At 40.4% G+C, this 27768-nt stretch overlaps 3 protein-coding genes across 5 annotated transcripts in view; 2 read left to right on the forward strand and 1 right to left on the reverse strand.

Moving 5' to 3' along the window:
* Window positions 1-839: 839 nt before the first annotated feature.
* elovl5 (ELOVL fatty acid elongase 5) lies at window positions 840-17972 on the forward strand. 2 transcript variants are annotated; one of them, XM_058058291.1, is made up of 8 exons: window positions 847-1025; window positions 7148-7211; window positions 7305-7492; window positions 9348-9425; window positions 11312-11483; window positions 12397-12521; window positions 14322-14456; window positions 15602-17972. In XM_058058291.1, the coding sequence occupies exons 1-8, from the start codon at window positions 1023-1025 to the stop codon at window positions 15719-15721; spliced, it is 885 nt and encodes a 294-aa protein (XP_057914274.1). In that variant the 5' UTR covers window positions 847-1022; the 3' UTR covers window positions 15722-17972. The 2 variants fall into 2 exon arrangements, with proteins under 2 accessions (XP_057914275.1, XP_057914274.1); XM_058058292.1 differs by lacking the exons at window positions 14322-14456; window positions 15602-17972 and adding an exon at window positions 12639-14315 and having other exon boundaries at window positions 840-1025.
* fbxo9 (F-box protein 9) lies at window positions 17099-22422 on the reverse strand. Its single transcript, XM_058058290.1, is given in 14 exon segments — window positions 17099-17474; window positions 17558-17712; window positions 18127-18220; window positions 18315-18410; window positions 18481-18571; window positions 18644-18762; window positions 18987-19078; window positions 19080-19123; window positions 19189-19319; window positions 19437-19533; window positions 19817-19874; window positions 19959-20090; window positions 21036-21113; window positions 22160-22422. Coding segments are annotated over 14 exon segments (1299 nt in total). The 5' UTR covers window positions 22163-22422; the 3' UTR covers window positions 17099-17365.
* A 488-nt stretch (window positions 22423-22910) lies between these two features.
* LOC131108026 (serine/threonine-protein kinase ICK-like) overlaps window positions 22911-27768 on the forward strand; it is a 7233-nt gene continuing 2375 nt past the window's right edge. The window contains exons 1-8 of one of the 2 annotated variants that reach the window (XM_058058659.1): window positions 22911-23079; window positions 23943-24207; window positions 24349-24403; window positions 26410-26531; window positions 26612-26691; window positions 26769-26901; window positions 27101-27272; window positions 27358-27525. In XM_058058659.1, coding sequence (XP_057914642.1) covers window positions 24107-24207; window positions 24349-24403; window positions 26410-26531; window positions 26612-26691; window positions 26769-26901; window positions 27101-27272; window positions 27358-27525 — 831 coding nt within the window. In that variant the 5' untranslated portion in view covers window positions 22911-23079; window positions 23943-24106. The other variant, XM_058058660.1, reaches the window with a different exon arrangement.

A 27768-nucleotide genomic window follows, 5' to 3' on the forward strand; every position in this document is an offset into this window, starting at 1 on the left:
CATCCGACCTGTTTCTTTGGCACATTTTTCTTTGGTTGGACCTGTTTCTTTGGTTACTTTTTTGGGAGCATTACCATTCAAAGAACGGCGCCAAATTTGAGGAAAAATGTCAATCTTCTGAAATTCTTTGATCAATTGTTAATACCGTGCTGCTGTATGTCTTTTCAAAGGCCACCAGATGGTAGCAGTGAGCCACAGCCCAAACCAAGTCCAACTCCAGCTACAGTATTTTAAGCGCAACTTTCAATATGTGACTTTAGAATACACTTATTTTACTTAAACGAGTCTTTTTATAATCTGCATCATTCATTTGTCATTATTTAAAAGATCATTATGTGCAAGGTATGTGAGAATGTCCAACTACACTTCTGTTTAATGATTGTATCATAACGGGTCCTTGTACCTTGTTCTTGTTTATTTTGGATATTATGAACTTTTAAGTGTGCTATTTGTTTACCGAAACAAGGCAAACTAGATGATACAGTACCAGTGTTAATACAGCAATAAAATGTTGTCACCGTAATAAACATCTGCACCGAGACTCAGACACACGTCAAATAAAAGATATAAAGTGTAAGTTGAGCTGAATATTTTAGTAGGTAAAATTACAGTGGATATTCTTCATAATGTGACTTGCACTGAAGTGATTTTTGCATACTACCTTTAAAAGAAATAAAAATGACGTTCTGTTAATCAACAACGTTTGTCAAATGGACGTGAAGCCATTATTTGAGTCGAAATAATCACTTTTCATAATTTCAGTGATAATTTCGCTTTCAATATGGAAACACTTCTTGTCAGGTCCACTGTCCGTCCGCCATCTTTGTAGTCCTTTTCCACCTCTTACACGTTCCAGCCCCACCGACTGACTCTGTTCTTGCCTTCTTGTCAGACTGACAAGGCTGTACTTGTGCTTACACCGGTCCGACAGCCACGTTTGGAAGACGTGATTTTCCATCAAAAAAAAGAGTCGTCACGCACTCGTGTTTGCTAGTGGCAGTCTTTGGGTCTGCGCGGACTTTATGGTGAGTGTTTTTATGTCCTTATGTCGGTCCCAACGATGCTCAAAGCGGGGGTTTGCCGGTATCTGTGAGAGTTTTTCAACAGTCAATTCTGTGAAATCAGTTGGGGAATGCTAGCACAATGTTCATACAAACTAGCTAAGTCCCCACATGAATATTAAAATGTTTACTGTATACTTTCATAAACAGTACATGTTGTAAAATTGGTAGTAGGCAAGTGCTGTTAAGAGTAAGTCTTAATCTGTATGTATCCGTCTATCACACATTATCGGCCCGTCAATACAAGAATTTTGCTAACTATACCTACAGTTTGCTAATCACCGGTTAAACCGCGTTATAGTAGCATTCTGGCAAAATGTCCATTGTCATACAATTCGGTCAAATGGAAAGGATTAGGAAGTTAATTTCCCAAGTTTTTGTTTTTGTTCTTAGGTTTTTCCCTGCAAAACCTGTTTATTTGCCTTGTAAATGACCTTTTTACTTGTACCTATGTAAAATGTGCATATAACAGGTCCTACTGATGCTGCTTTTTATGTTTCTATGTTTTTATGTTCTTTAGTGGACTGGATGATTGAAGTCTCATTACCAAGAAATATTATAATAATTACAATATCATCATTTAACAGGCAGTCACCACAAATATATATACACACAAATGAAATATATGAAGAGCTTGCAACCAAAAGGCGCTAAATCCATTTTGACTGATTTTGAGAAAATCAATGATTTTTAACTACGCACATATCAATCTATTTGGTCATCAAGTCTATATTGCAAATGAAAGAGTTATCAATATAGGTCATAAAAATGCATGCTATAAAAATCCTGCACACACCATGTATTTTATATATTTGTTTTAATTAATTTTTTTTTTTCGGATTTAGCGCCTTTTGGCTGAAATAAATTTGAAGTCACCTTTAACTTCTTCAGTGGCATTGTTGTAAAAGAACGTAAGGTGCTTTAATGTGCTATGCTAATAAAATAATTACAACACAGAAGACATTCTCAACATACAATACAAAATAATTATTATTAATTAAATTGATAAAAATGTTATTAAAAGCAGTGCTCATATTTGACTGCACCATGAAGGTGACAGTGACAAAAATCATCTCATTACAAACTCTTTACATTGTATGTTTTTTAGTACAAGTAAATGTTTCTCATGAAAGTTGGAGGTGTCAAGGTAGAGACATGCCTTTTATGGCGTAAAAAAAACTTCCATGTTACAGAATACTGTAAAAACACAATTTGTGTTCTCCTGAATTGCATAACATACTGTAACTATCATACGTGTACTTAATGTACACAAACAAAACAGGATGCGCACTGATACTGGCTTTCTGTATGTGCAGTGCCAATTGTATTCTTCTCTCTGATTGGTCAGATTATCAATAGATGGGAAACTTGGGCCAATCAGAATAAAGAATAAAGAAAGGGATTTAGCTCCTTTTGGTTGAAATCTGAAATGGAAATAGCGCCTTTTGGTTGAAAGCATAAATTTCATATCACTTTTTTTCATATTTTTTAAAATGATTTCAAGACCAAAATATGTGATTTGGATACACATGACAGAGGTCTATTAAACTCGTGAAAAACATGCAACTTAGTGAAAATTGGATTTAGCGCCTTTTGGTTGCAAGCTCCTCATATATGTATGCTATATATGTGTAGAATATATATATATATATGCCCACCAGATGGCGCTGCTTTCCCCCTTCATAACATGCAGCAAAACATCTCACCTTTTACTGATTTTCTGAAGGGCGCCTTGCTACTGAAATTTGTTTGTATCACTATTTAATGGTTTTTTGTGTGGTTTTATTTTCCAAAACAACAGTGGCGCTATTCCAAGATACTGGCAACATTTTCCCTTCAGGGTTTGCCACAGCAAATCAATTGCCTCCAACCAAAGTGTTGAAATCAACTGCACTATCTTCTCCACTCACTAGCATCTGTGATACCGTGTTGGACTAATAATCATTACAGAATTAATACCTAACTTTACTATATGTTATAGTGTAATTTAATTTTAGGCCTCAATGCAGGGCTTGCACAGCTTGCTTTTTATTGACCCGTGGCATGTTGTAAAAATAAAATTAAACCAAAAACCCAGCAAAAATGTAGGAGAAGGAGGTGAAATGCTAAATGCCAAATTTGCTAAATGAAAACATATATACAAATATCAACATGGCACCCCCACCTCTTTTGATTTTCAGTATGCGCCCCTTGGTGGCAAAAGTTTGGACATCCCTGCCTAAAAGCATGGAAACAAAGTCAGCAGTATGCTCCTATTTATATTCATATTCATATTTCAGTGTCGTGTGTAGAGGCTGCACACACAGAGATTAAATTTTCATGTTTTCTCTAAATTTGATAACTGATGTTTCGGTCGCTTAAATCCAAGGTTATTCTAATCTGTTAACCCTTCGTGCTTTTAATCTTAACGTGACCTCTGACCTGCTCAAATCTGTAATCCATCTGTGGTTAAAAATAATATATATATGTGTGTGTGTGTATTTACATCCATCCATTTTCTGTACCGCTTTAAAGGTTGCAGGTATGCTGGAGCCTATCATGCTGGAGCCTATCCATGCAGCCTGTACATACAATATAATAATAAATGACACTGGGACATGATAATGCAGCATGGGTTCAATTTCTTGCCAGGGCTCTGTCAAGGATAGCATTTGGTGTAAAAACTACGCCAGAACAGTTCATGAGACGGTGGTGAACCCTAACAGGAGAAAAAAGAAAAAACGAGACCGTGCAAATAGCTTGTGGCTGATAATGAATAGAATGTGTGATAGCACATCAATGGCAAGAATGTGTACAAACTGTACATGTTGGCTGTTCTTCTACTGTAAATTTGCTCAAGTTATAGTATCAGGATGTACAAAATGTACATGTTGGCTGTTCTTCTACTGTAAATTTGCTCAAGTTATAGTGTTAGGATGTAAAGGTGCGGTTAGACTACCATAAGAGAACAGTAGGTCATTTGTGCAGAAGATAATTAGATACAGTGCATCCGGAAAGTATTCACAGCGCTTCACTTTTTCCACATTTTGTCATGTTACAGCCTCATTCCAAATTGTATTAATTTAATCTCTTACCTCAAAATTCTACACAAAATACTCTATTATGACAATGTGAAAAAAGTTTTTTTTTCTTACTTTTTTTTGAATTTATTAAAAATAGAAAACTAAGAAATCACATTTACATAAGTATTCACAGCCTTTGCCACGAAGCTCAAAATTGAGCTCAGGTGCATCTTTTTTCCACTGATAATCCTGAGATCTTTCTACAGCTTAATTGGAGTCCAGTACAGTAAATTCAGTTGATTGGACATGATTTGGAAAGGCACACACCTGTCTATATAAGGTCCCACAGTTGACTGTGCATGTCAGAGCACAAACACCAAGCATGAAGTCAAAAGAACTGTCTGTAGACCTGCGAGACAGGATTGTCTTGAGGCACAAATCTGGGGAAGGATACAGAAAAATGTCTGCTGCTTTGAAGGTCCCAATGAGCACAGTGGCCTCCATTATTCGTAAATGGAAGACGTTTGGAACCACCAGGACTCTTCCTAGAGCTGGCCGGCCTTCTAAACTGAGCGATCGGGGAAGAAGGGCCTTAGTCAGGGAGGTGACCAAGGCCCCGATGGTCACTCTGTCAGAGCTCCAGCGTTCCTCTGTGGAGAGAGGAGAGCCTTCCAGAAGGACAACCATCTCTGCAGCAATCCACCAATCAGGCCTGTATGGTAGAGTGGCCAGACGAAAGCCACTCCTTAGAAAAAGGAACATGGTAGCCAGTCTAGAATTTGCCAAAAAGCACCTGAATGACTCTCAGACCATGAGAAACGAAATTCTCTGGTCTGATGAGACAACGGTTGAACTCTTTGGTGTGAATGCCAGGCGCCATGTTTGGAGGAAACCAGGCACTGCTCATCACCAGGCCAATACCATCCCTACAGTGAAGCATGGTGGTGGCAGCATCATGCTGTGGGGATGTTTTTCAGCAGCAGGAACTGGCAGACTAGTCAGGATAGAAGGAAAAATGAATGCCGCAATATATAGAGATATCCTGGATGAAAACCTGCTCCAGAGCGCTCTTGTCCTGCTGAAAAATGAACCTTTGCCCCAGTCTGAGGTCAACGACCCGAAGCACACAGCCAAGATCTCAAAAGATTGACTTCAGAACCACTCCGTGAATGTCCTGGAGTGGCCCAGCCAGAGTCCAGACTTGAATCCGATCGAACATCTCTGGAGAGATCTGAAAATGGCTGTGCACAGACGTCTCCCATCCAACCTGATGGAGCTTGAGACTTATTGCAAAGAAGAATGGGCAAAACTGCCTAAAGATAGGTGTGCTAAACTTGTGGGATCATATTCAAAAAGACTTGAGGCTGTAATTGCTGCCAAAGGTGGATCAACAAAGTATTAAGCAAAGGCTGTGAATACTTATGTAAATGTGATTTTTTTTTCTATTTTTAATAAATTCAAAACATGTCAAAAAAAACTTTTTCACATTGTCATAATGGAGTATTTTGTGTAGAATTTTGAGGTAAGAGATTAATTTAATACAGTTTGGAATGAGGCTGTAACATGACAAAATGTAGAAAAAATGAAGCGCTGTGAATACTTTCCGGATGCACTGTAAGCATGCGTTGTATTAGGATAGGATTTAAAGGCGCTGTTAGATTAATACAGTGCTTCTCCAATAGTGGGGCTGGCCTCCCTGGGCACGTGGGAAACTGTCAGGAGGGCCATGAGAGGCTTTCATTTCAATACAGACCTTCTAACATGTACACATTTATAGTACTCAACACGCAATTTAACTCTTGAATACACTTGTATGCTCTCCATTTTGTTGCATTTTCCTGGGTCCAGTTTCAAGGTCCGTATGTATGGTGCAGATAAGTTAATAAATATTATTAGTTTGTCTACTATTTCAAATCAGGGGGCGGGGGGCATGACAGAAAATAATTGACAAGCACTGGATTAGTATGACAGAACAAAGGTCATTTTTGTCGAAGATATTAGATAAGCATCTGGGTGACTAACTTCCTTAGCATGAGTATGAGCATAGCTTGCTAGGATTAGGGGACTCTGACCTTCCAGTGACACATATTGTGTGTTTAAAAAAGACGCATGGGGAGAACATGCAACCTCCACCCAGAGATGCAAAAGCGGAGAATCAAACTCAGGCCTTCCCGATCTCCTGACTGTGTGGCCAACATGCCAACACCACAGTGCAGCCTTTTGTATTGAGTATGACTGCTAAATAGTCCACCATGGGGCCATAATAGTCCACCATGGGGCCATAGAATGCATTATTTCATATTGACTTTTGCATGTAAAACTGTAATTATTTCATGTTGATATCTTTGGGTGTCTGGGAGGCATTAATTGGATTTTCATGATTTCCTATGGTTAAAATTGCCTCCGTTTGGGTTTTGTTAGACCTTTTGTAATGAATTAATCACAACTCGCCACTGTATGTCAATGGAATTAAGGATGCAGTGCTTGTTCAAATGCCAAACAGACCAATGCCAACGTGTTTATAGGCTTCAATAATGTAGTTAGAAAGCTAGTTAGAAAGCTAGCTCTGTAAATAGCCCTGCAAATATTGTCATTCGTCAAGGTCATTGTATTCTCAGGGGATTCAATCAATCGCAACTGGACTGTTCAGGTTGTCATAGAAGATATTTCACCTCTCATCCAAGAAGGCTTCATCAGTTCATGCTCAAAGGGGGGACCCACAGCAGTCAGTGGAGATATTCTCAGTCTTTTAGCCTTTAATAAATAAACCAAGCCACAGTCATTACCATCATTACATGAAGGTGGTACCACCCAAACGACCATAGTTGGCAGGGAGAGGCCCCACTCTATTGTACCGTATCTTAATGATTGTGATTTGACAACACTAAAGAACATTCCTGTCTGGACCCGCCTCCTCCTTTAGCGGATAAACAGATTGGATCTTGCACCAAGCTCTCAGACTAGAACTGTCCTATCTAGTCTGACTGGTCTGTGTCCCTTGTCTGTGAGCATGAACTGATGAAGTCTGTTTGGGTGAGAGGTGAAACGTTTTCTAAGCTGTTCTGAATGTATTTTGTTTTTTAGGTGATTATGGAGGCCTTCGATCGAAGATTCAACACCTTGTTGGGGTCATGGCTGGGCCCCAGAGGTCAGTTCATATAGTCAACTTGGAGTCTCGTTTCAAGTAATGTCATGTAATGAATGAAGCAAAGTAAAGTACCCATATTTAATACCGTTCCAGATCAGCGGGTGCGGGGTTGGCTGCTGCTAGACAACTACTCCCCAACCTTTGCCCTCACCCTGGTGTACCTTGTGGTGGTGTGGACCGGGCCCAAGTACATGAGACACCGGCAGCCGTACTCGTGCAGAGGTGTACTTGTGCTTTACAATGCAGTCCACACGCTCTTGTCCCTCTGCATGTTCTACCAGGTACACATGATGGCTTTACTAGAAGCCAGCAATGAGGGAATTATGTTCCATACTCAGTACTCACTGTGTCAGTTACCTATTGATTCTTTTTTCTAATCCATGCTCAAATCAATCAGACTGTCTGATAGCAGGAGGGCCCGTTGTCAGGCAACGGACTCCAGGAAGTCTACTCTGACCCCAGACTCCACAGCATAGGACCTATTCATCATAGATTGTGAATGAGATGTAGCTAGAAGGGTTCTCATATAAAATACACCCTCTTTGATCACTTCCCCCGCCTTTTGAGTCATCGTAACAACGTCATTTAGTGAGTAACATCAAGATCATCACTACAAACCAGCAGCCACCCTTGGTTTGACCTTTATAGCGGTTTTTCATTTTTCAGGTGTTAAAACTATTCATTTTAAACTGCTTTATACCTTTCTTTTTATTTGCAATCATGGAAATCGAATGACTCCCCTCCAGGGTCAAACTCTCACCATGACCACCAAAAAATATATAAGAACAACAGTTAGCATATGAATTATCATAGCATAGTGTTAGCATATGATATGTCATGGCTGTCTCTCACACACGTCTCTCTTCCATTCATCCTGGCACTTTTTCATTCTCGGTACAAGAGCTAAAGATGCAGTCAAGGACATCTCTAACATCACAAAAATTACTTTATAACGTGTGTGTGTGTGTTTGTACATATACAGGAAGCTAACGTAAAGTAGATATTCTTATCACGCACTGTAACTATTGAGTCGGATGTTTGATTTACTATATTTAACTGCAGGGTATTATCAGGGTAACTTGTGGAATTTCTTGTACTATATGCTGGAAAGTACTCTGAAAACAAGTGACTTTACCTGGAATGACGTGATGTCTTTGAACACAACCCCTTCCAGCCCTCATTCATATGTTCTCCTACTACTAGAGACTAAGAGACAAGTGCCAAACAAAATAGATTTTTGACTTTTGTGCTACATTTTAGCTTGATTGACATATTTAGTTAATTTTGGAGCTGAAAATATATACTAATATGCTATATAATCTTGTCCTGTCATTTACTGTATCTTTCTGTTAATTACATACAGTAGAAAATTGACATATTTGTGACCAAGTTGCTTGGGGTGCGATACACAAAATTCACGGTTCGATTTGGCTTGGTACTTTTGTGATAAGGTCCGATACTTTTTTGATTCAAAAAATAAATTACCTTGCCTTTTTTAATTTGATTTTTTTAAATTTAATTTGAAATTGCCAACATTTTGCTGATTTTTCATCATTTTAGCATGGTATGAATGTGGGTCTGTCAATGCAACCTAAGCCAGAGTAGTCCATTGCAGAGACACTGAGCTTTCAGCACAGAGTGCTTGAAATCCAAACTTAGTGGTGTTTAATGTCACCTCTCATTATTGTGTTATTACTAGTGTCCGTACTAAAATGATTGTTTGTGTCCATTGTTTCTTCACTGAAATAGTTACAATAACTGTATGGTCTCAGATGAGTAATTATTCGGCTTGTATGAATTAAATAATACTGTGCTATTGTCAACTTTTCATAAACAGTTGACATCGTGTAAACATAAACTCATTGATTCACTGATATATAAAAAAAACTGTGCCTCTCCTCCCCTTCTGACTGACTTCTTGTTTCACCTCTCTATATTGCATAAGGTTCATAAACCCTGCACTTAATGTCACCTGATTGGTATCAAAGTACACAGAAGTTTGATTGCAGTCAAAAGTGATTTCTATGGTTGGCTTTCTATGGCTTTGAACAAGACAATGAAGATACATTACATGCAGTTATGTACTCACATGTATGGCGTTCATACTATGTATTCATTGTTTGTCTCTGTCCACAGCTTGTTACTGCCGTGTGGCAAGGAAGCTATGACTTCTACTGCCAAAACACACACAGTGCACAGGAATCTGATAACAAGGTGAGTGAGTGTGACATGCTGTCTGTACAGGCAAGGTGCAACTTCTCCATGTTCTTTGCTGCTCATTGTGTTTCCTTAAAGGGGACCTATTATGCTCATTTTGAGTTGTGGATAATCCACACAGAATTTTTTTTTTAGATTTTGCAGAATCTGCACCTTTTCCAGCTGCATATCCTTTGATTTGTGCTTCCTGCACAAAAGAACCATATAAGGAGGTCTGCCCCTCTGGGACTTCACAAAGGGGCAGTTTTACCACGCCTTTTGGAACAGAGCGTTTTGAGCCATCCCAAACTTCTTTCAGTGCTCACCACCAAATGCGCAAACGTCATTATCTGAAACTTTGGTGTGGTGTAACACGAGAATACAACATTCTAACTACAATTATAGGTCAGAAAAGTGGAAAAAGCTCAATAGGTCCTCTTTAAATGAACTTATTTAGAATTTTGTAAACTGGTTGTCTATGCCTTACCTATGGAAATATTCCATTTATAAATAAGGAATCCTACTTTGTGAAAATTCACCTGTCACGGTCGGGTCTTGAACCAATGAGCTGCGATAAACGAGGGATTTTTTATGCCGATCCAAAGCATGGTCAATGGGTGCCATGTTTGGTGAGTATGGGGGCCAGGCTTCCAGGAATTGTGTACAGATAGATCCTTGCAACATGGCGCCGTGCATTATGATGCTACAACATGAGGTGATGGTCATGGATGATGCACAGCATTGAGCTTCAGGACCTTGTCACGGTATTTGTGCATTTAAAATGCCATGAATAAAATGAACCTTTGTTTGCTGTCTTACAACATATGCCTGCCCATACATACCATAACCCCACCGTCACCACAAGCACAATACAGATGCATTGAAAACATGCAAGTTCTTGCATGTTTGAGGTGCTCTGGATCTGCATATACGGTATATACCAGGGGTGGGCAAACTTTTTGACTCGCGGGCCGCTTTGAGTTAACAAAATTGTCTCGGGGGGGCAGAATATATATAACACTTTTTTCAGGAGCGCTTTAAAGATCAGACCACAGTAAACTACGAAATAGAATTTTACAGTTTTGTTTTTTCTGAATCAAACATCCGACTTGACTTATGTTGCTAGCTGTTGTATGTTAAAATTTGAAATATTTAGAAGCAGTTGATGTTTGCTAAATAATCACTAATAAATACAATAAATCACTATATTGACAGTTACTATGGTACCCATTATGTCATTGTATGGTCATATCACCTCGTACTTCGGTATGTGACAAAAAAAAATAAAAACCGTAAACCATATTAGGAAAGCAGGAAGTGAACAAATGTAACAGTTACTGATTGTAAAAGTACCAGATGGAGGGGTAGGATTTAATAAGCTTTGCTTCTTCCTACTCCTTTTGGACATGTGGAACTGTGAACTGATTATGTGATGCATTCAATTGTAATCTGATGCATGTTCAAATGAAATTAAACCATTACCATTACCATATTGCAGGCTAACCTGAAAATGTACAAACACATGCAAAATTTTGATGTACATTTTCAATGTTAACCCAAAAACATGCTAACCAGGGCGTACGCTAACCGAAGTTCCACTTGTAGTTAGATATATCGATATTTTTGTCACACTTAAAACTGCACTTTCTCTCATTCACCATTACCATTACCATAGAAAGCAACTGGCGGGCCGGATTCAAACGCTTAGTGGGCCGCATGTGGCCCCCGGGCCGTAGTTTGCCCACCCCTGGTATATACGGTTTATTTTTTTTCATAAGTTCCATCGCCAGGTCTCATCATCTTATTGGTGCTCTTATGGGTGCTCTTTATTGAAAAAAAAAAGATGCTACCCAATGACGTTTGAACAGCCAAGTTTTGTTTGACTTTGTTTTTCTGTGTCTCAGGTCATGAATGTCCTGTGGTGGTACTACTTCTCTAAGTTTATTGAGCTCATGGACACCATCTTTTTCATTCTGCGGAAGAACAATCACCAGATTACCTTTCTTCACGTTTACCACCACGTCAGCATGCTCAACATCTGGTGGTTTGTCATGAACTGGCTCCCCTGCGGCCACAGTGAGTATTTGGATTCAGCAACACTCTGCAGTGATGTTAACACAGACCCCAAATCACTGTCTCATATCGCCGTTCTCATTTTGTAAAAGGAAGCTCTCACATGAAAAAACTTGGTGTCCCATAATACGGCCCGTAGCACATATAAACATTTACACTTCATCTGTGTGATCGGTCGGTATCGGTATTGGCTGATTTCACTAAGGGATGATCGGTATCGACAGCATCAAAACCTGATCAGAGCATCCCTAGAAAATATACTGAAAAAGATCTGCTTTGCAGATTTGCTTTACTGTCGTAAAGCTTGAGAAGTGCTTTTTTGTTAGGACACGCAACTCTCGAGACAAGACGATGCACGAGATAGGGCCCAAGAGAATGAGACGGTACTACACTTTAACATTCATTTTAGGAAAAGTACAATGAAAAACATATGTCCGGGCACACAACATTTGATTTGACCAATTATTTTCCCTCCCAATTTCTACCTCATTACCTTGCATTGCTACTCACAAGGCTCCCTTCCCTTGTTGCACTGCCGTGTGTGTATGCGAGTGGCCCCGCCTCCCCTCACCCCTCACAGAGACAAAACGACTGTATGAGAGGAGGTCTCACTCCTGAATGCTGAATAGTGAATGCTCTATGCTAATGCTAATGCTAATGCTCTGCCCCTTTGGGAAGCAAGAGATGACGAAAACAGACATGCATGCACATGACAACATACTGCAAAATTATCCAGTGCTTTTTCATTTTTCGTGTGATGAATGAATTTATTTATTATTGAAGGATAGTAGTTTTGTTCTGTTGTTTTGAACGAGAATTCTTGTAGCATTTTCATCTGGCGAGATCTTTGACACACAAATTCTAAATCATTATGACGGTAGTCAGCTGACTCACTGATACTTCCTGCGTCTCTCAGCATACTTCGGGCCCTGCCTCAACAGTTTTGTCCATACGGTTATGTACTCCTACTACGGCCTGTCTGCCATCCCTGCAATGCGGCCATACCTCTGGTGGAAGAAGTACATCACACAGCTGCAGCTGGTAAGGACAACTTTATCCTTCTGCTCCGCTGTATGGACAACTAAAGTACCGTCATTTCCAAAGTATATGCCGCTACTTTTTTTGAACTCTTTTCTTTGAACTCTGGTGCCTGTACAGTGATGGGGCTAATTTGTGGCTGAAAACTACATTCCCCATGATGCTTGGAGTGCAGCTTAAGGAGGTATTGATGTGGATGAGTGAAGTGGAAGCTGATAAGTTTGATGAAGTGTAGAATGACTACAGCTTCTGTTTATCGAACTGCCAACCGCCCACTATCACCAACGGTCCCCAGAGAAAACCCACGCATACACGGGGAGAACATGTAAACTCCACACAAAGGGTGGAGTCAAACTCGGCTCTCCTAGCTGTGAGGCCTGCGCGCTAACCACTCAAATGAAGAGGATAGCTCAAGCTAAATGGCTAATTTGCCTCCAGAAAAAGAGCGAGAGACTGATAATGTGTGTGATGAAGGACTTATGAGGCTGTTGGTTCATCTGTCTCTGTACCAAATATCCCATCTTACGACTTCTAGTCAGACGGAGCAATAAGACGTGCAGCAGGAAAAATACCAGCTGGACAGGATGGCACGTAGGACAGCAGGAGAACAGGAGTAGGCATGTGGCTCGGCGTCTCCATTGTGTGATCCCAACAACCAGTTGTTTAGAAAGGAAAATCTTGGAACTGATCAGGGGCGCCCAAACGTTTTCATACCACTGTATATGTACAAATGTTTCTTTTCTCTTTAAATTTAGTGGGTGTGCGGCTATTATATGGGTGTGCTCTATAGTTGAATTGATGGTATTGGGACATCTCCCAGTCAGCCATCAAAGACACTCCTAAGTAGAGTGTCTCCTGAAGAGTGGCAAAGGGAGAGTTTCCATCTATTGTTCTATTTTCACCTGGTGTGGCTGTCATGGTAGCTTTACTGGACAATACTTTTGTCCATCTAGAGCAGGGGTCGGGAACCTTTTTGGCTAAGAGAGCCATGAAGGCCAGATATTTTAAAATGTGTATCTGTGAGAGCCACATCCATTTTTTTAAACATTGAATGCAATAAAATGTGTGCATTTGTATGTAAGACCAACAGTTTTAGATATAATGGGCTCTAATTACGTAGACCAGGCACACTACCCCACGCCAATGGGGTGTGGCCAGCATACTTTCGTGAGCAGCGCAGTGTCTAATAATAAATCAAATACTTGCTGCCATTAATGCAACTTCTGCTGCTGCATAGTTTTGAACCGTATTCAGTACACGTATTTCATTCTTTTGGCCATCTTCGTCAAAAGGCTTGCAGCTTTAGCTAGGTGACTATTTGACTAAAGGAGGAAAGTTTACATTTACATGTTTTTTTGACATCTCAATGACCTGGAAAATATTATCAAGAAAGATGGATATGGTCGGCCATATTGCAGTAGAAAATAGATGGACGAATTAAAATGCATAAGAAAGTTTAGATTTTTAATATTATTTTTAACAGTGATTTCTGTGATGTTTACTTTAAAATGTTAGCAAACATACATTTTTATTGTGGTAAATGCTTGAGTCATCAAAAGAGATAGATACAGTCGTCAAAAGAGCCCTACCTGGCTCCTGAGCCATAGGTTCCCTACCTCTGATCTAGAGCATCGCTTTGTCCTTGAGGAAGCGTTCACCTTTTATACTTGGAATTGCTCAAGCAAAGCACAGGTGAAGGAAGAATGCATCCATTAAAGATATTTTGGGCTTTGGATCGATACTGCCTTTCTAGTCACCTTCTAACTACACAGCGTGTGTATGTGTGTGTGTGTCATGTTTCAGATCCAGTTCATGTTGACAGTGTTGCACACGATGTGTGCTGTCATATGGCCGTGTGGTTTGCCCTCAGGATGGCTCTACTTCGAAATAACTTACATGTTCACCCTGGTGATCTTTTTCACCAATTTCTACTACAAGGTCAGTTGTTTTCCTATCTTCTGATTGTTGAATGATGACTTTCAACTAGCATCAGCAGATGATGTGTCCTATTGTCCTATTGTCCTATTGACAACAACAATTAGCCACGGCGTCTTACCAGCTTATTTAAACCCACATTCTTAACCCCAAACCATGGTCTGTAATACAAAGTCCTAAAATGTAGCAACACCTGCCCTAATCTTCTACCTCTAAAACCTTTACTTTGAACCCTTGTCCTAAACCCTAACCTTGAATCACAAACACTAACCCAAAACCTTGCACATGCTAACCTTAAACCCGAACTATTAACTGAAACCCGAGCACTAATGATAAAATCATAACAGTAAACTAAAACCCTACCCAGCCTTATCCACAAATCCTAACACTACGCCACTAATGCTAACTCTTGAAGGCAACCCACCTTGCAATGTTGAACATAAATTGTAACCTGAAACCCCAATAAGACCCCAATAAACAATAAGCCATGCCCCATATCCATATTGCAGCATGAAACCCAACATAGTCTTAACCCTAAACTTAGATCGTCACAAATCATAACCTCAAAAAGATAACACGATCCAGCAAACCTAACCTGAAACGCTAAACAAAAACTTGAAATTCAAATCATACCTCCAAAAACATAACCTTTCCTTACAGCCCAAACCCCAAACCCTAAACCCTACCAACCTTCTCATCAAACACAAAAGCAAAAACCCACTCCCACCCACCAGCAACACTACCCACAGCCTGAACACAAAATTCTCACCCTCAACCTTAACCTGAGCCCTAATCTCAAATCCTAATCTTAAACTAACTAACCAAGCCTAACATGCAAGGCTAACCCAAACCCCAGGGTTAGAGTCACAAGGATTTAAGGTATAATTAGTCATTGGTTTACTCAGCACCAAGTGTTTGGAGCGGACATCTTGGGTGACCAACAGTACGTCATGAAAGTATACCTGCACCACTCCACACACTTGACGTTCTCAGCAAATTATGCAAAAGAAAAAAAGTTGCCAACAGCAAATCCCGAGCAATTTTTCCAAATTGTGGCGTACCAACATCTCAGATGGCCAACGCAGGGTTGACATAAAGAGAATGAGGTGTATTTTGACAGTCATTTTGTTCTCTCTGTCCCACACAAGACATACAAGAAACACAAGAGGGATGAGGATGGGTCACCGCGATCGATAAACGGACGCACAAACCGGACGCCATCGCAGGAACTGACTGCTCACAGAAAAGACAAACTGAGAACAGACTAACATCTGGGAGACTCTGTTGTCACAGTAGCTTGTTGCTAAAGCTGCCAGGAGACATTTTGCTATTAGGCTTGTTGTGATGCTAACAACACGTCATTATTTCAGTACTTTATTTAAACACACAAACATTTTGACTGATCTCACGCGGCTTTCCATGAAAGCTCCACATGAAAGCTCCTGTGAGGTTGATGGAAATTTTAAGCAGGCTGTAGGCTCGTCCTTGATGTGTGTAACAAGAGCACACTCCTTGTGTCCTGCCTGGCTGTGCTGTTGCATAATCCCTAAATACTCTGTCCTCTGCAGAGAGAGGCACAAGATGCTTATTGCGCAATATTGATATTAAGCCATTTCGTTCACTAAAAAGTGTCAAATTAACACTGGTAAGGACCCTTAGCACTCCTTTTTAATGGGACTTTAGTTTATTCAGCAAAGGGGTACATTTATTAGAGAGTAAAATCCCATGCATGCATATCAGAGATCATCAGCCACTGTGTTGGATATATACAGTATCATCATGGACCTGTTTTACTTGGTTGCTAATGTCACCACATTCACGATGGTTCACTCTGTGCTGATTGATGACATCATCATCAGTGGACAGTAATGAAGTACTTTATTTAAGCGTGAATTTTTTGTGTAGGTGATGCCGTGTTGTTGTTGCTGTTATTACGATACAGACAGGTAGCAAACAGACTCATTTCACACAGGTCTCACCCACGTCCATCTTGCAAAGCAAAAATCTAACTGGTGCTGTTCTTGCGTCTGCTTTTCAATTACACATTTTCTGTTAGTGCAGGAAGTGTTGGTCAACCATTTAGAAACATTTTCAAGTTGTACATGCTTCTTTAAATAAATAATTGCATTACTTCACAGTTAAGTCAGACTGATGATGCATTTGTGCCCATGTCAGAATATAATTATCTTCATAGATATTGATTATGAGCCTGCACGCAAAAAAATAAAACAGCTTTTTATCCAGAGTGGCGTGACATGGCGGATCGATACCAGGGACAGTGGTGCACACGCAAGCATTCACTACAAGTACAGCACAACTGCAAGTGTAACACAATAAACGGAGGTAAGAACTGTTAAGGCAACATGCATTTTTGCATTGGCTGCGTTGTCCTTCTTCGCTCATTTGGTTACATTCTACCTTGAGCTATTGATTTGTAATTGATTCAAATACAAGGTAGCCATGTTGCACCACCAGAATTTGAAATCACATTTTCCCTCCTGTAAATCCTTTTTGATCCGTTCCATGTTCAGTTCTCAGAAAAAAAGGATTATGTAACTGTTGGAAATATCACATTTGTATTTAATAACCGCCTTCAGTGTGTATTGCACTCGGTGTTCATGATTGAAAATGAATACAATGAAATATTCATTTTAATGCTCTTTATTTGAGGGAGAAAAGTGCACCATGGAACAAAACCAGTATGCTAACATTCTTTGCCGGGCACATGTGCTAATTATTTAGCGTGCAACATTTCTGAAATCAGAAAATTAACTTGTATTTTTTTAAACATCAAACATTTAGCAATCCAGAAGGTTTGATTAGACATTTAACCAGCTGCAGCATAAACTGTGGAGGCTGACAATGACATTGTGAGTTTAAGTGATGGATGAACATGCAGGTGTCCTGTCTGCTTAGAGCGGCTGCTCTGAGAATGCCGTGTAACTCTTCACTCGGCCAAAGAAGAACGGCGTGTACATCTTGTTTAGGTCAAATGCAGTGATGACAGTTTCCCCAGTCAGCCTAGAAAATAAATTCCAATCATACCTTCAGCTAAGAACACAATCTGTAATAATGTCTATCTCTCACTTGTGCCTTGGTCTTACTTGTAAGTGATATGGCAGGAGTGATGCATCCACACCAGCTTATTGAAACTCTGACGCCCCCCAGAGGACAGAAGGAGTCCTACATGGAAAGTGTGCTCAGCGTCGGGGGCCGGGTTCCGCCTGCAGAACCGATTCTTTTGCATCTCGGATGATTTCTGTTGATATTAAGGGTCAAGAACGAGGTTGTCAGGGAGGCTAAGAGCGGTGTGGTGAACTGATATATTGTAAAAATGTAAGATATGCTTTATTAAAAAGGATTAACAAAACTAAACCCCCAACCCCCAAATTTAAAAGATGAATTAGCTTTCATCTGAATTTCTAGTACTTACATTTAAAAAGAAAATTACATGGAAAATTATGCCAAAAATAAATATTAATTCAGAAGTTGTTTGTATTCCTGGTCTGCTTCATCCTCTTTAAGGGGAACTGCACTTTTTTGGGGGGGGCGGGGTACTATATTTCTGGTAGAATAACACCTCGCGGTAGGTGTTGTGAGTGACGTCTCAGAAGACATCACCTAATTCAGGACGCAAACTGACATGGAAAGTCTTCCAACACACTTACTGTACCTCCTCTTTTTTCTTGCAGACGACAGCAAAAACTTTGGTTTGATTGTCCGTCTCTTGTGACAGACGGAAGTGACCAAACATGACAGCATCCATTCTGAAAAAAACAGGAAAGACTTTGGTCACACACGCTTTCAGACATGATTGAAGCAGTGCGGAGGCGAGAAAAAAAAAAGACAACAAAAATGCACCTGACGTTCTTAGTGCGTAAGCCAGGGACAACACAGAGAGGCTCCTCAGGTGTGGTCAGCATGAGAACTGTGCCATCAGGAAAGAAGCGCAGGTACCTAACAAAACAACCACATATATTGATGTACTAGTTCATAGTATTTGCCGGTGCAAAAGCTGTGTAGCTACCTGTAGAACTCAACATGGTGCCAAGGCCGGTAGAAACCATCTAGAGATTCCTCTCCTTGACGAATGTAAGATGTCTTGCTGATGTAGACGCCTGCTCAGATAATATGCCTTCATAGCAATCATCACAATCAAACAGACAGCAAATAATCCAACATATAAATACCATCAAAGCGGACACGGGGCCTCTGCAGGAACATCTCCCTCCAGGAAAGGAAGGATCCAGGTTTGGTGCAGTTGCGTCCCCACACTCTTAAACAGGCTAAACGCCAAATCTCAGAATCTCTACAGAGGCATAAAAAAATCATGAATGAATGGAACAATGGAAATACATGAATATGCAATCAAACAAAGTGGCAAACATACACATGATACACTGGAAGCATTAGGGGGGCCACCATTGCTGTTGTGAGGCTATGAGTCTCCTTTAATGTTATTGTTGACGTGGGGCACACTTGATGCTGCACTCGCAACATTTGACACGAGCAAAACCGTTCACACATGCTGACCTTGCGCAAATGTAAAATCCACGGCAAACCAACGAGAGCTGCTCCAGGGCTCGCATGTCCAGGTCACTCGACACAACCCAACGAAAAATGTACCAGGATTGGTGTATCAGGATGTATCAGGATTTCCCGTGGCAATGCTACAGTCACATGAAATAAATGTGAGGAAATGAAAGACATCCAAGATATTAAATGTACATTATACCTGATATATGCACATGAGACTTTTCCAACTCTGGAGTGCAAATCTTAGCACAGGAGGTTCCCAATGTGAGCTGATGCTCAAAATAGGCAACCAGATCCTCAATGTCTCCGTCAGCATCTCTCTCCTCCCTGCTACATTACAACAAATGACAGGTCGCCTGAATGCAAGGACAAGACACCTACAGGAAGTAGTAGGAAGGGAGTAGCTTCTACAGACGAGAACCTTGTCAACAATGTCAAGCATCTTACTAGTTTCTTTCAGCCCGATCGGCATCTGGACGGCTGTAGTAGATTTTTGACTCGATGTCAGGCACAAGCTGCATAGCCAGGCGATAGAACTTGATAGCTGCCAACAAAGCATGTCAATGGATTTCTACAGCATTATAGAGGCTGCACAGTGGACTAGCGGTTAGCATGTTGACCAGTCAGTCAGGATCATCATAACCAAAGGAGAATTGTGGACTGTTAGCAATTAGCTTCATGCTGTTTTTATTAACAACAGCGGTTGAAGTTATTTGTGACAGTTAATGCTCAAATATAGACTTTACCGTAGTTAATCAAGGTTTTCTGATGGCATCAGTCTAACTGTGGATCAGGTTATTTCAAGTGAACGACATAAATACACCCACCTTCATAGACTGCTCCATTCTGCTCTTCCTGAACAGCCCTCAAGAACAGTTCTGCGGCCTGAGTGGAGAACATTTTTTTTTAAATACATAAATGACAGTGTCTCCTCGCTTAAGAGTCCACTCATGTCTTTTCATGACATACCTTTTCCTCCCGAGCAATTTCTTGCGTCCTCTTCTGACCCGAGGTCCGCAGAAGCCGCAGGCCCATGCCGCTCACGTCGCAGTTTGGTTTGAGCTCGGACATCCACTGAGCTCGGAAAGCATTGAGCTCCAGCTGCAGATGAATCACAGCAACACAAACTTGTATCCTCATTTTGTTGGTGTTATTTTTTTACAAAACCAATTTGGAAAGCAGTGATCCCTCGCCACTCATGGCTTTTCAAACATATATTCATTAATAATTCATGCTATTTCATGGTTGGATATGACCTATTAGTCAAAATATGCCTATTTAAGCAAAAAAAAACAAGTACTTATTTTGCCCAAATTAAGCATTTTCAAACATATAAACGGCTAAATTAAGTAAAATACATACAATATATTAAGTATTAAGAAGACTGAATTATGTATTCTAACATTGGCCACTAGGTGTCAGTAATTGTTCAGTGAGAAGCACTAGACTTGATTGCTGGAACAACCGGCTTTTATTGCAAGTTTAAATGATCGAACAGAGACAATAATAACAAAATAAAAAAGAACATGGGCTACTGTTGCTGTGGCTTTCACCCAAAACAGACTAAAACTCAATTATTAAGTTGTGTATCCTTTTCTAAAAACTTCAATGAACATGCATCATCGACACTGATGCAAATTGTACATTTACATAATCAAGACACACAAATAGATCCTGCGGGCAATGCTGTGGGAAACACACTTAAAAGGTGTGTATCCAGTTTTGTGGTGATTCGGCTTAAAGGGGCGGTATGCAGCAGGTTCCTCCAACTGCCTCCAGCAGAATAGCATTATACTTCTTCGTGCTCCTACACTGAAAGTCAGGCCCCACATTGTTGTCGGCTAATAACACCCACGTTGACAATCTTTTAGTACAATATTTTATTTTAACCTAGTATTGACAACATATGCTAGTGGTGGTGGTCTTTTATTTTTTGGGGTTTCAAAACTTTTTTATTTGGAGCGAGTTGCATACGGTTCCTTCACCAACTTGAAGTTACAAAACACAGCTATAAATGATGGTTTAAGTCAAATAAACAAATGTCACCTCAAGATTTGGGTCATCAGCTGCGTCATCCTCCTCCCCTTCCCCCAGCGTACCACCAGTATCCACATTTTCTTCAGCCTGGTAACATTTTTTAAAGAGACAAACACCAATCAATATGATAACATTTTAAAACAATAATTTAAAATTCTCTAAGCTGAGTGTGGCAGAGTGAGCCTCGCCTCAGAGAATATAAAATAGTTGGAGCCTCTCCTACACCCCCAAAAAATGACTTCCTGAAGAATATTTTGTACATATTTAATTTCCTGCTCAGTCCAAGCATTCTGTTTACTGTTGAAAGCAAAGCTATCACTTTTGGCTTTAAATATATTCTTATTTTTCTTAAGATGAGGCTTCTTCGAGAAGTCCCCTGTCGCATCCCAAGTGAGGCCGGCCTCCCACTTTGAAAACAGGAGCTCCAAACAACATTTAGTACGGGTAAATGTGGTGTTTCCAATCAAACTCGTTATTAAGTCAAAATTATGCAAACTTAATAGTTTATACTATATAATACATGGTAACCGTCACACAAATCCTGAGCCCTTGAGGCTCAGTGGACCCTTGTTATACTATACTATACTATACACTATGATGTATCACAAGGTACACCTATCGCCTATGGTGAATTTACATACACAGTACCTGAATCATTTAATCCATATATTCATTAACTATATTTTGTCCCTTAAGAGGGCAATATATTTTCTCTATGCTGCAGTTTTTACTCCCAATTTAACAAATGCATTATTTTATATGAAATGAAGGCAGATAAAATATTAGCCGTGAAAACTGTCATAAATGCAACATGTTTACATGGGGTGAGTTTTAAAAACAATCGCCATTAGCTGAATTTGACAAGTTGCTAGTCAAGTACTTGCTAGTGAGTATAAACTCACGGTAACAGTCAGCGTCGTTACTGTGTCATTTAACAGTAATTTAGCAGTACTAATATAACATAACAGGAAGATCATTCCTATGTTTATTAACTGTACTAGTTAGTCTCATGTGGCCATTTATAGGGTACTAGCACACAGGTGGCGAGAAACGTGCCACGCTAAGTATGCTAACTCAGCTAGCATGCTAACGTCTCTGTAGCTGTCTAATGGCTAACAAGCACGGTGACCCACCATGACAACTTGGCCAGGAAAGTCTTTTTGGTGTGTGTTGTATCTTCACAAATGGTCGGCGTTCAACGTTTACAGTTCACGGTCGGAGAAACGGACCACGCAACGAACATATTTACGCGCACGCAAGAAAGCAGCCATTTCGCTGAGAGGTCCGACCCGAGCCTGAACGTCTAGTAAAGCCGGAAGTGGATCACCTGGCGAGCTAACAACTCCCCCTTTTGACTTGAAACTGCTCTACACGTTTGTTTGTACAGACTGTAATAGTACATTAATTGCACTTCAGTTATCACCAAACGTGTGTATGTTATGATACAGTACATTGGCGCATTACATTAATAAGCACTTAAGTCACGTAGCACTGAAGCGTCAACACAAGCGCAAGTACACAGCCAAACATATTTGAATGTTGCAGTTGCAAGTGGCTGCGCATTCATCAACTGCTTTTAGAGTATCAAAGTAAAAATAATACAATTTATCTTTGCAGAAGTTTGTTTAATCAAAGAAAAGCAAAAACAAAACAATTTACACTCACTTCCGCATTCGCTTAACGCTCGCGTATAGATACAGAACTTGCTGTTAATGTATCGTTTGTAACGATAATAAACGCCAAGTATACACCTTAGTTATTATTTATTTTAATTGAATAATTTCAAACGTGCAAAGTTACGAAGATTAGTATTTAGTTACATGTTGTAATTTTTCGTGCTGTCGTGTCATGTGTTGTGGGGCTGTTTTTAAACATCGCGAGATTTTCATGAACTCGCGCTGCCAAATGAGATTGGGCCTGATTCTGATTCCGGTTATGATATGTGGCGAACAAAACAGAAGATGGAGATGCAGTTGTTTGTCCTGTAAAGGTGTTATTTTGAACCACCAGCTCATGTTCGGCTATGTTTTTTTGTGGAATTGACACGAGGAGGGTGAGAATTGTTTCCTGTTTTTATTTTAGCATCTTGTTCGGTTCTGTTGCATCCCGCAGCCTATTTTGATTTCTATCAGCTGGGCCACTCCTATTCGGGTGTTAGAATTTACTGAACAAAAAGTAGTTTGAATGAACTAAAACATAAAGCAAAGCTAATATGTTTGTTTTAAGCAAGCATGATAAACGGCGAATGCAATAATGGAAAATTGTCGTGCTAATGTGTTTGTTAGCTTGACATGTAGACTAAATTGTTATTAAATTGAGTGTGTATGCGTATGCGCATACTGTACGTAACGTTCCATGTCTATATAGTATTACATACGTCATGTGACGTTTAATAGCGCCACAATTCACAGGTCGTCCACCACCAAAAATAACCCAACCTCAACAGACTAGTCAAATATGGACACTATAATCCTCTTGAAGGGATGATATAATGCTAGGTTGTTGTGATTTATTGTATTAGTTTTATGCACACTGATTTGCCAAGAGGGTGCGGTGCAATGATGTGATGTGCGTTTCATTTGTAGATTCATGTATAGCAGTGCTTTTCAATTATTTTCTGCCATTTCAAGATACTATAGAAACTGATATTTAAAGTAATATTTATTCATTTATCTGTGTGGTGCAGACTGAACTTGAAACCGAAAGCACGAAAATACAACTAAATGGAGAGGAAACACCCGTATTCAAGAGTCAAATTGCATGTTGAGTACTATGGATTTTTATATGTTGGTAGGTCTGCTTTAAAATGAAAGCCCGTCACGTCCCCACAGCAGTCTCCGCCACAGGGGGCCCACCCAACTATTTGAGAAGTATTGATATATAATAATATAAGATGTCCCTATGCTTTTTTTCCAGCCAGGAGGAGGCAAACCCATGACACCATGAGTCCTCCAGCTCGGCCTGTGGACTTGTGGTGTTGGCACAGGACATTTGGCTGCGTTCAGCAGCAGGCAAGCAAATCTCAGCTCTGCAGCCAGTTGACATCTGCCATCTGGTGATGGTATGGACAGAGTAGAACAATGAACAGATACAGCACCCTCCGACAGCTTGGCGATGGCACGTATGGATCGGTCATCCTCGGACGCAACCTGGAGTCAGGGGAGCTTGTGGCCATAAAGAAGTGAGTGTTTGTTTTTCTTTTATTTGAACCCTGGACTCTGGACTCCACTACAATCAAAATGTAAGGTGTACTTGGTGATTGCTTGGCAACAATCAGTGTATCCAAGTAACATGAACTTTTTATTTTAATTTTTTTATGTAGAATGAAAAGAAAGTTTTACTCCTGGGAAGAATGCATGAACCTCCGTGAAGTCAAGGTCTGTAGATGTCCTTCAAGTACACATCTTACATTTTTGTAAATTCAAGCACTGAAGTAGGAGGAGAGGGAATTCACTGCATGTATGATTTTCTTCCATCGACCTTTTTTACACATGAAAATGATAAATGCCCTTAAATTATTATTGGTGGTATCTATAAGATAATACTGTATGTAGAAGGACTCGGTAAAGGTGGCCCTTGATTAACAGTGTCCCGTGTTACAACATTTCATTGTTACAAACAAAGTCCCAAAATCAATTCAAGCCTTAATTTTGGTCTGTGTGAAAGAAATTGGAAGCTTTTCGCTATCATATTGTGAAACTAAGTGTTGTATTGTAAAACGAAGAAGTTATGAAAATGTACAGACACTCACCCATTTCCCTTGTGTAAGAATGTGTTGCACCCATATGCTCACTCAGCTGAAAAAACACACACCCAATCTTAAAGGGCATGAACCTTCAAAGAATAACATCGGTAAAACAGGAAAGTAAAACCTCAGTCTCAGTGTTCAGCACATCTTCAGGGAAGTGAAACAATGCCTCAGACTGTGTATTCAGCTTTCTTCGTGGAATATGAACTCGTTATATGCTTGCTTTTGACTCAATAAAAAGCGAACAAGGATAGCGAAGCTTTGACAGTTTGGAGGAGCGAGCACGGAAGTGTAAGCTTTGCTGTCCCTCGCGAGCAGAAAAGACAATCTTGGCTGGTGTGAGTTTGTTCTCTTCGACAGTATTAACTGACAACACTTGTCTTGGTGATCTTCACGAGATTTCCCTGACTGTCCGTAAACGCGAGACCCGCTCGAGAAGTAGTTCTCGGTACAGTGTGAGGCAGCGGAAGAATAAAACATGTGCTCAGTATTGGCTGCTGGACTGTTGCAACTATTATTAAGGCAAAAATGGTATTGTAATGGCTACCCGGGTGTTGTAACGATGACAGAGGTGGTCGATCAACAACCTCTTTACCGCAAAAACGAAACTGGCTCCTGTCGTAGCCCGTCTCCTTGACATACATTTTTACGGCAAACACTTAAAGCTATATTGGCTAACTGGCAGGTTGCAACTGTATCCTTGAGCATGTTAAAGGATCTGCTCCTATGAAAGCAACAGGAGTTAGTTTTATTCCATCGTTTTATGGAGTTGAATTATGGTATGCAGTGTCCTTCGTGTGTTCTCTGTACAAACGTGAGTGACTTCAACTTGCTTGTCGTGGGAACTTGTAAGCTGAGGGCGAGGACTACCTGTACAATGTAAATAGGTACATCATATGGGCAGAACCAATGCCCAGGCCAAGGATTAAAGTACGTTGCTCTCATAATGGCAGTTTATGAGACGAGGGAGAGTGGGTTTGTTTACTGAACCCTATTACATATAAACTGTATTATAGTAGATAATAGGGTTTATTCATTTATTGTTCAAAATGTATTTTTACAAGGATACAAGGTCGAATATACATTACATGTGTATTATAATACATTTCGTTTTGCTTTAAATTGAATCAGCTACTCTTGACTAAATGCTATAAAGTTTGTTTATTTTTCACTTTCGTCCCGCCATATTTTAGAATTTAAACAATGTCAATAAAGGCTTGTGGTATTTTTGCTGGACATTAGCGATCCGGTGAATTCAGGTGAGAAACTCAAAGTGTGTTGTCTTTTCTTTTCACACGACTCAGACTGAATGTTACACTTGTAAAGCACACAGCCCCACAGCAGCGCTAAGAGCGGAAGGTGATTCTTGTGTGCTGTTGTGTACTTTTCAGCTCTTTTCTCCCTTACGTAAGCTTGACCTTCATCCAGCTTGACCTTTTTAAAGCAAGCTTGTAGAACACAGTACTATAGCTTGAAAATACAGCATGTTTAAGCCATAAAAGCTCTCCCTCCTGACTTAGAAATGCAGCATGGTTACACCTGAATCTTCCCTGTGCATCCTGCTGTGTGTTGTTAAGATTCATTTTTGCAGCACTTCTGTAATTGTGTACTAAAAAGCTTGTGTTTACATTTCAGTCCTTAAAGAAGCTCAACCACGCTAATGTCATCAAGCTGAAGGAGGTCATCAGAGAAAATGACCACTTGTACTTTATCTTCGAGTACATGAAAGAAAATCTGTATCAGCTCATGAAAGACAGGTACTGTGTGTCTGCCACCACTAAGTTGTGCTCTCCACTTCTACTTCTTGAGTTTTTCTTTCCATTGTGTCTTGGTTCAGGGCTCGCTTGTTCCCGGAATCGGCGGTGAGAAACATCATGTTCCAAATCCTCCAGGGGCTTGCATTCATTCATAAACATGGTATCTCTTATTGCACCCCCACTCCACTGACCTCAGTCAGCCTCCCACGCAGCGGCGTAACTGTCTTTCTTTCTTAGGGTTCTTTCATAGAGACATGAAGCCTGAGAATCTTCTGTGCATGGGTCCAGAGTTGGTGAAAATAGCTGATTTCGGCCTAGCACGAGAGATTAGATCTCGACCGCCGTACACTGACTACGTGTCCACCAGATGGTGAGGGAGCTCAACAGTCCTGTTTTGGGCCGCACCCAAACTGTACACCTTAATTGGATAAGCATTTGTTATGTCATCCATCTCGCTGCTCAGGAAAGGTCGACGGGGCAAACATTTAACATAGTTACCATTTTGGTGTTCGTCCACTCTTGTTTTGGAGGAATTACAGTATTTACTTACCGTATTGATTTTTGGGCAGGTACCGAGCACCAGAGGTCCTCCTCAGATCCACATCCTACAGTTCCCCCATAGACCAGTGGGCGGTGGGCTGCATCATGGCAGAACTGTACACCCTCAGACCTTTATTCCCCGGCTCCAGCGAAGTGGACACCATATTCAAGATTTGCCAAGTTTTGGGTACACCAAAGAAGGTAACTTATTGACTGTCTGAGCAAGATCCAAATGCAGCGGGTGGATTTATGGCTTTAGTTGGAAACAAGTGTCTCTTTCTCCTAGAATGATTGGTCGGAGGGATTCCAGCTAGCCAGTGCCATGTATTTCCGTTGGCCTCAGTGTGTTCCAAGCAATTTGAAGACACTGATTCCTAACGCCAGCCCAGAAGCCATCCATCTGATGACTGACCTGCTCCAATGGGACCCCAAGAAGAGACCGACGTCTGCACAGGTATTTTACGATGGAAAGACATTGAAATGCCATTTTTGTCTCAGTCTGCATGAGCATAAGGTAAACCGAGCTCCTTCAGTTTGTAGAGGGGTTGCTTATGAGCTAAGATATGGTCCCTTACATTGGGGGCCACATTAGAGAGCAGACTTGTGTCTGCCTACGTGGAAAAATTGTGGCCGGCATATTGACGCAAAGGTTATCCAACAGTTGAAATCATTTTGCTATGATGGCGCTCGGCCAAGC

The sequence above is a fragment of the Doryrhamphus excisus genome, chromosome 20, assembly GCF_030265055.1.
Source record: "Doryrhamphus excisus isolate RoL2022-K1 chromosome 20, RoL_Dexc_1.0, whole genome shotgun sequence".
NCBI classification, from domain to species: domain Eukaryota; kingdom Metazoa; phylum Chordata; class Actinopteri; order Syngnathiformes; family Syngnathidae; genus Doryrhamphus; species Doryrhamphus excisus.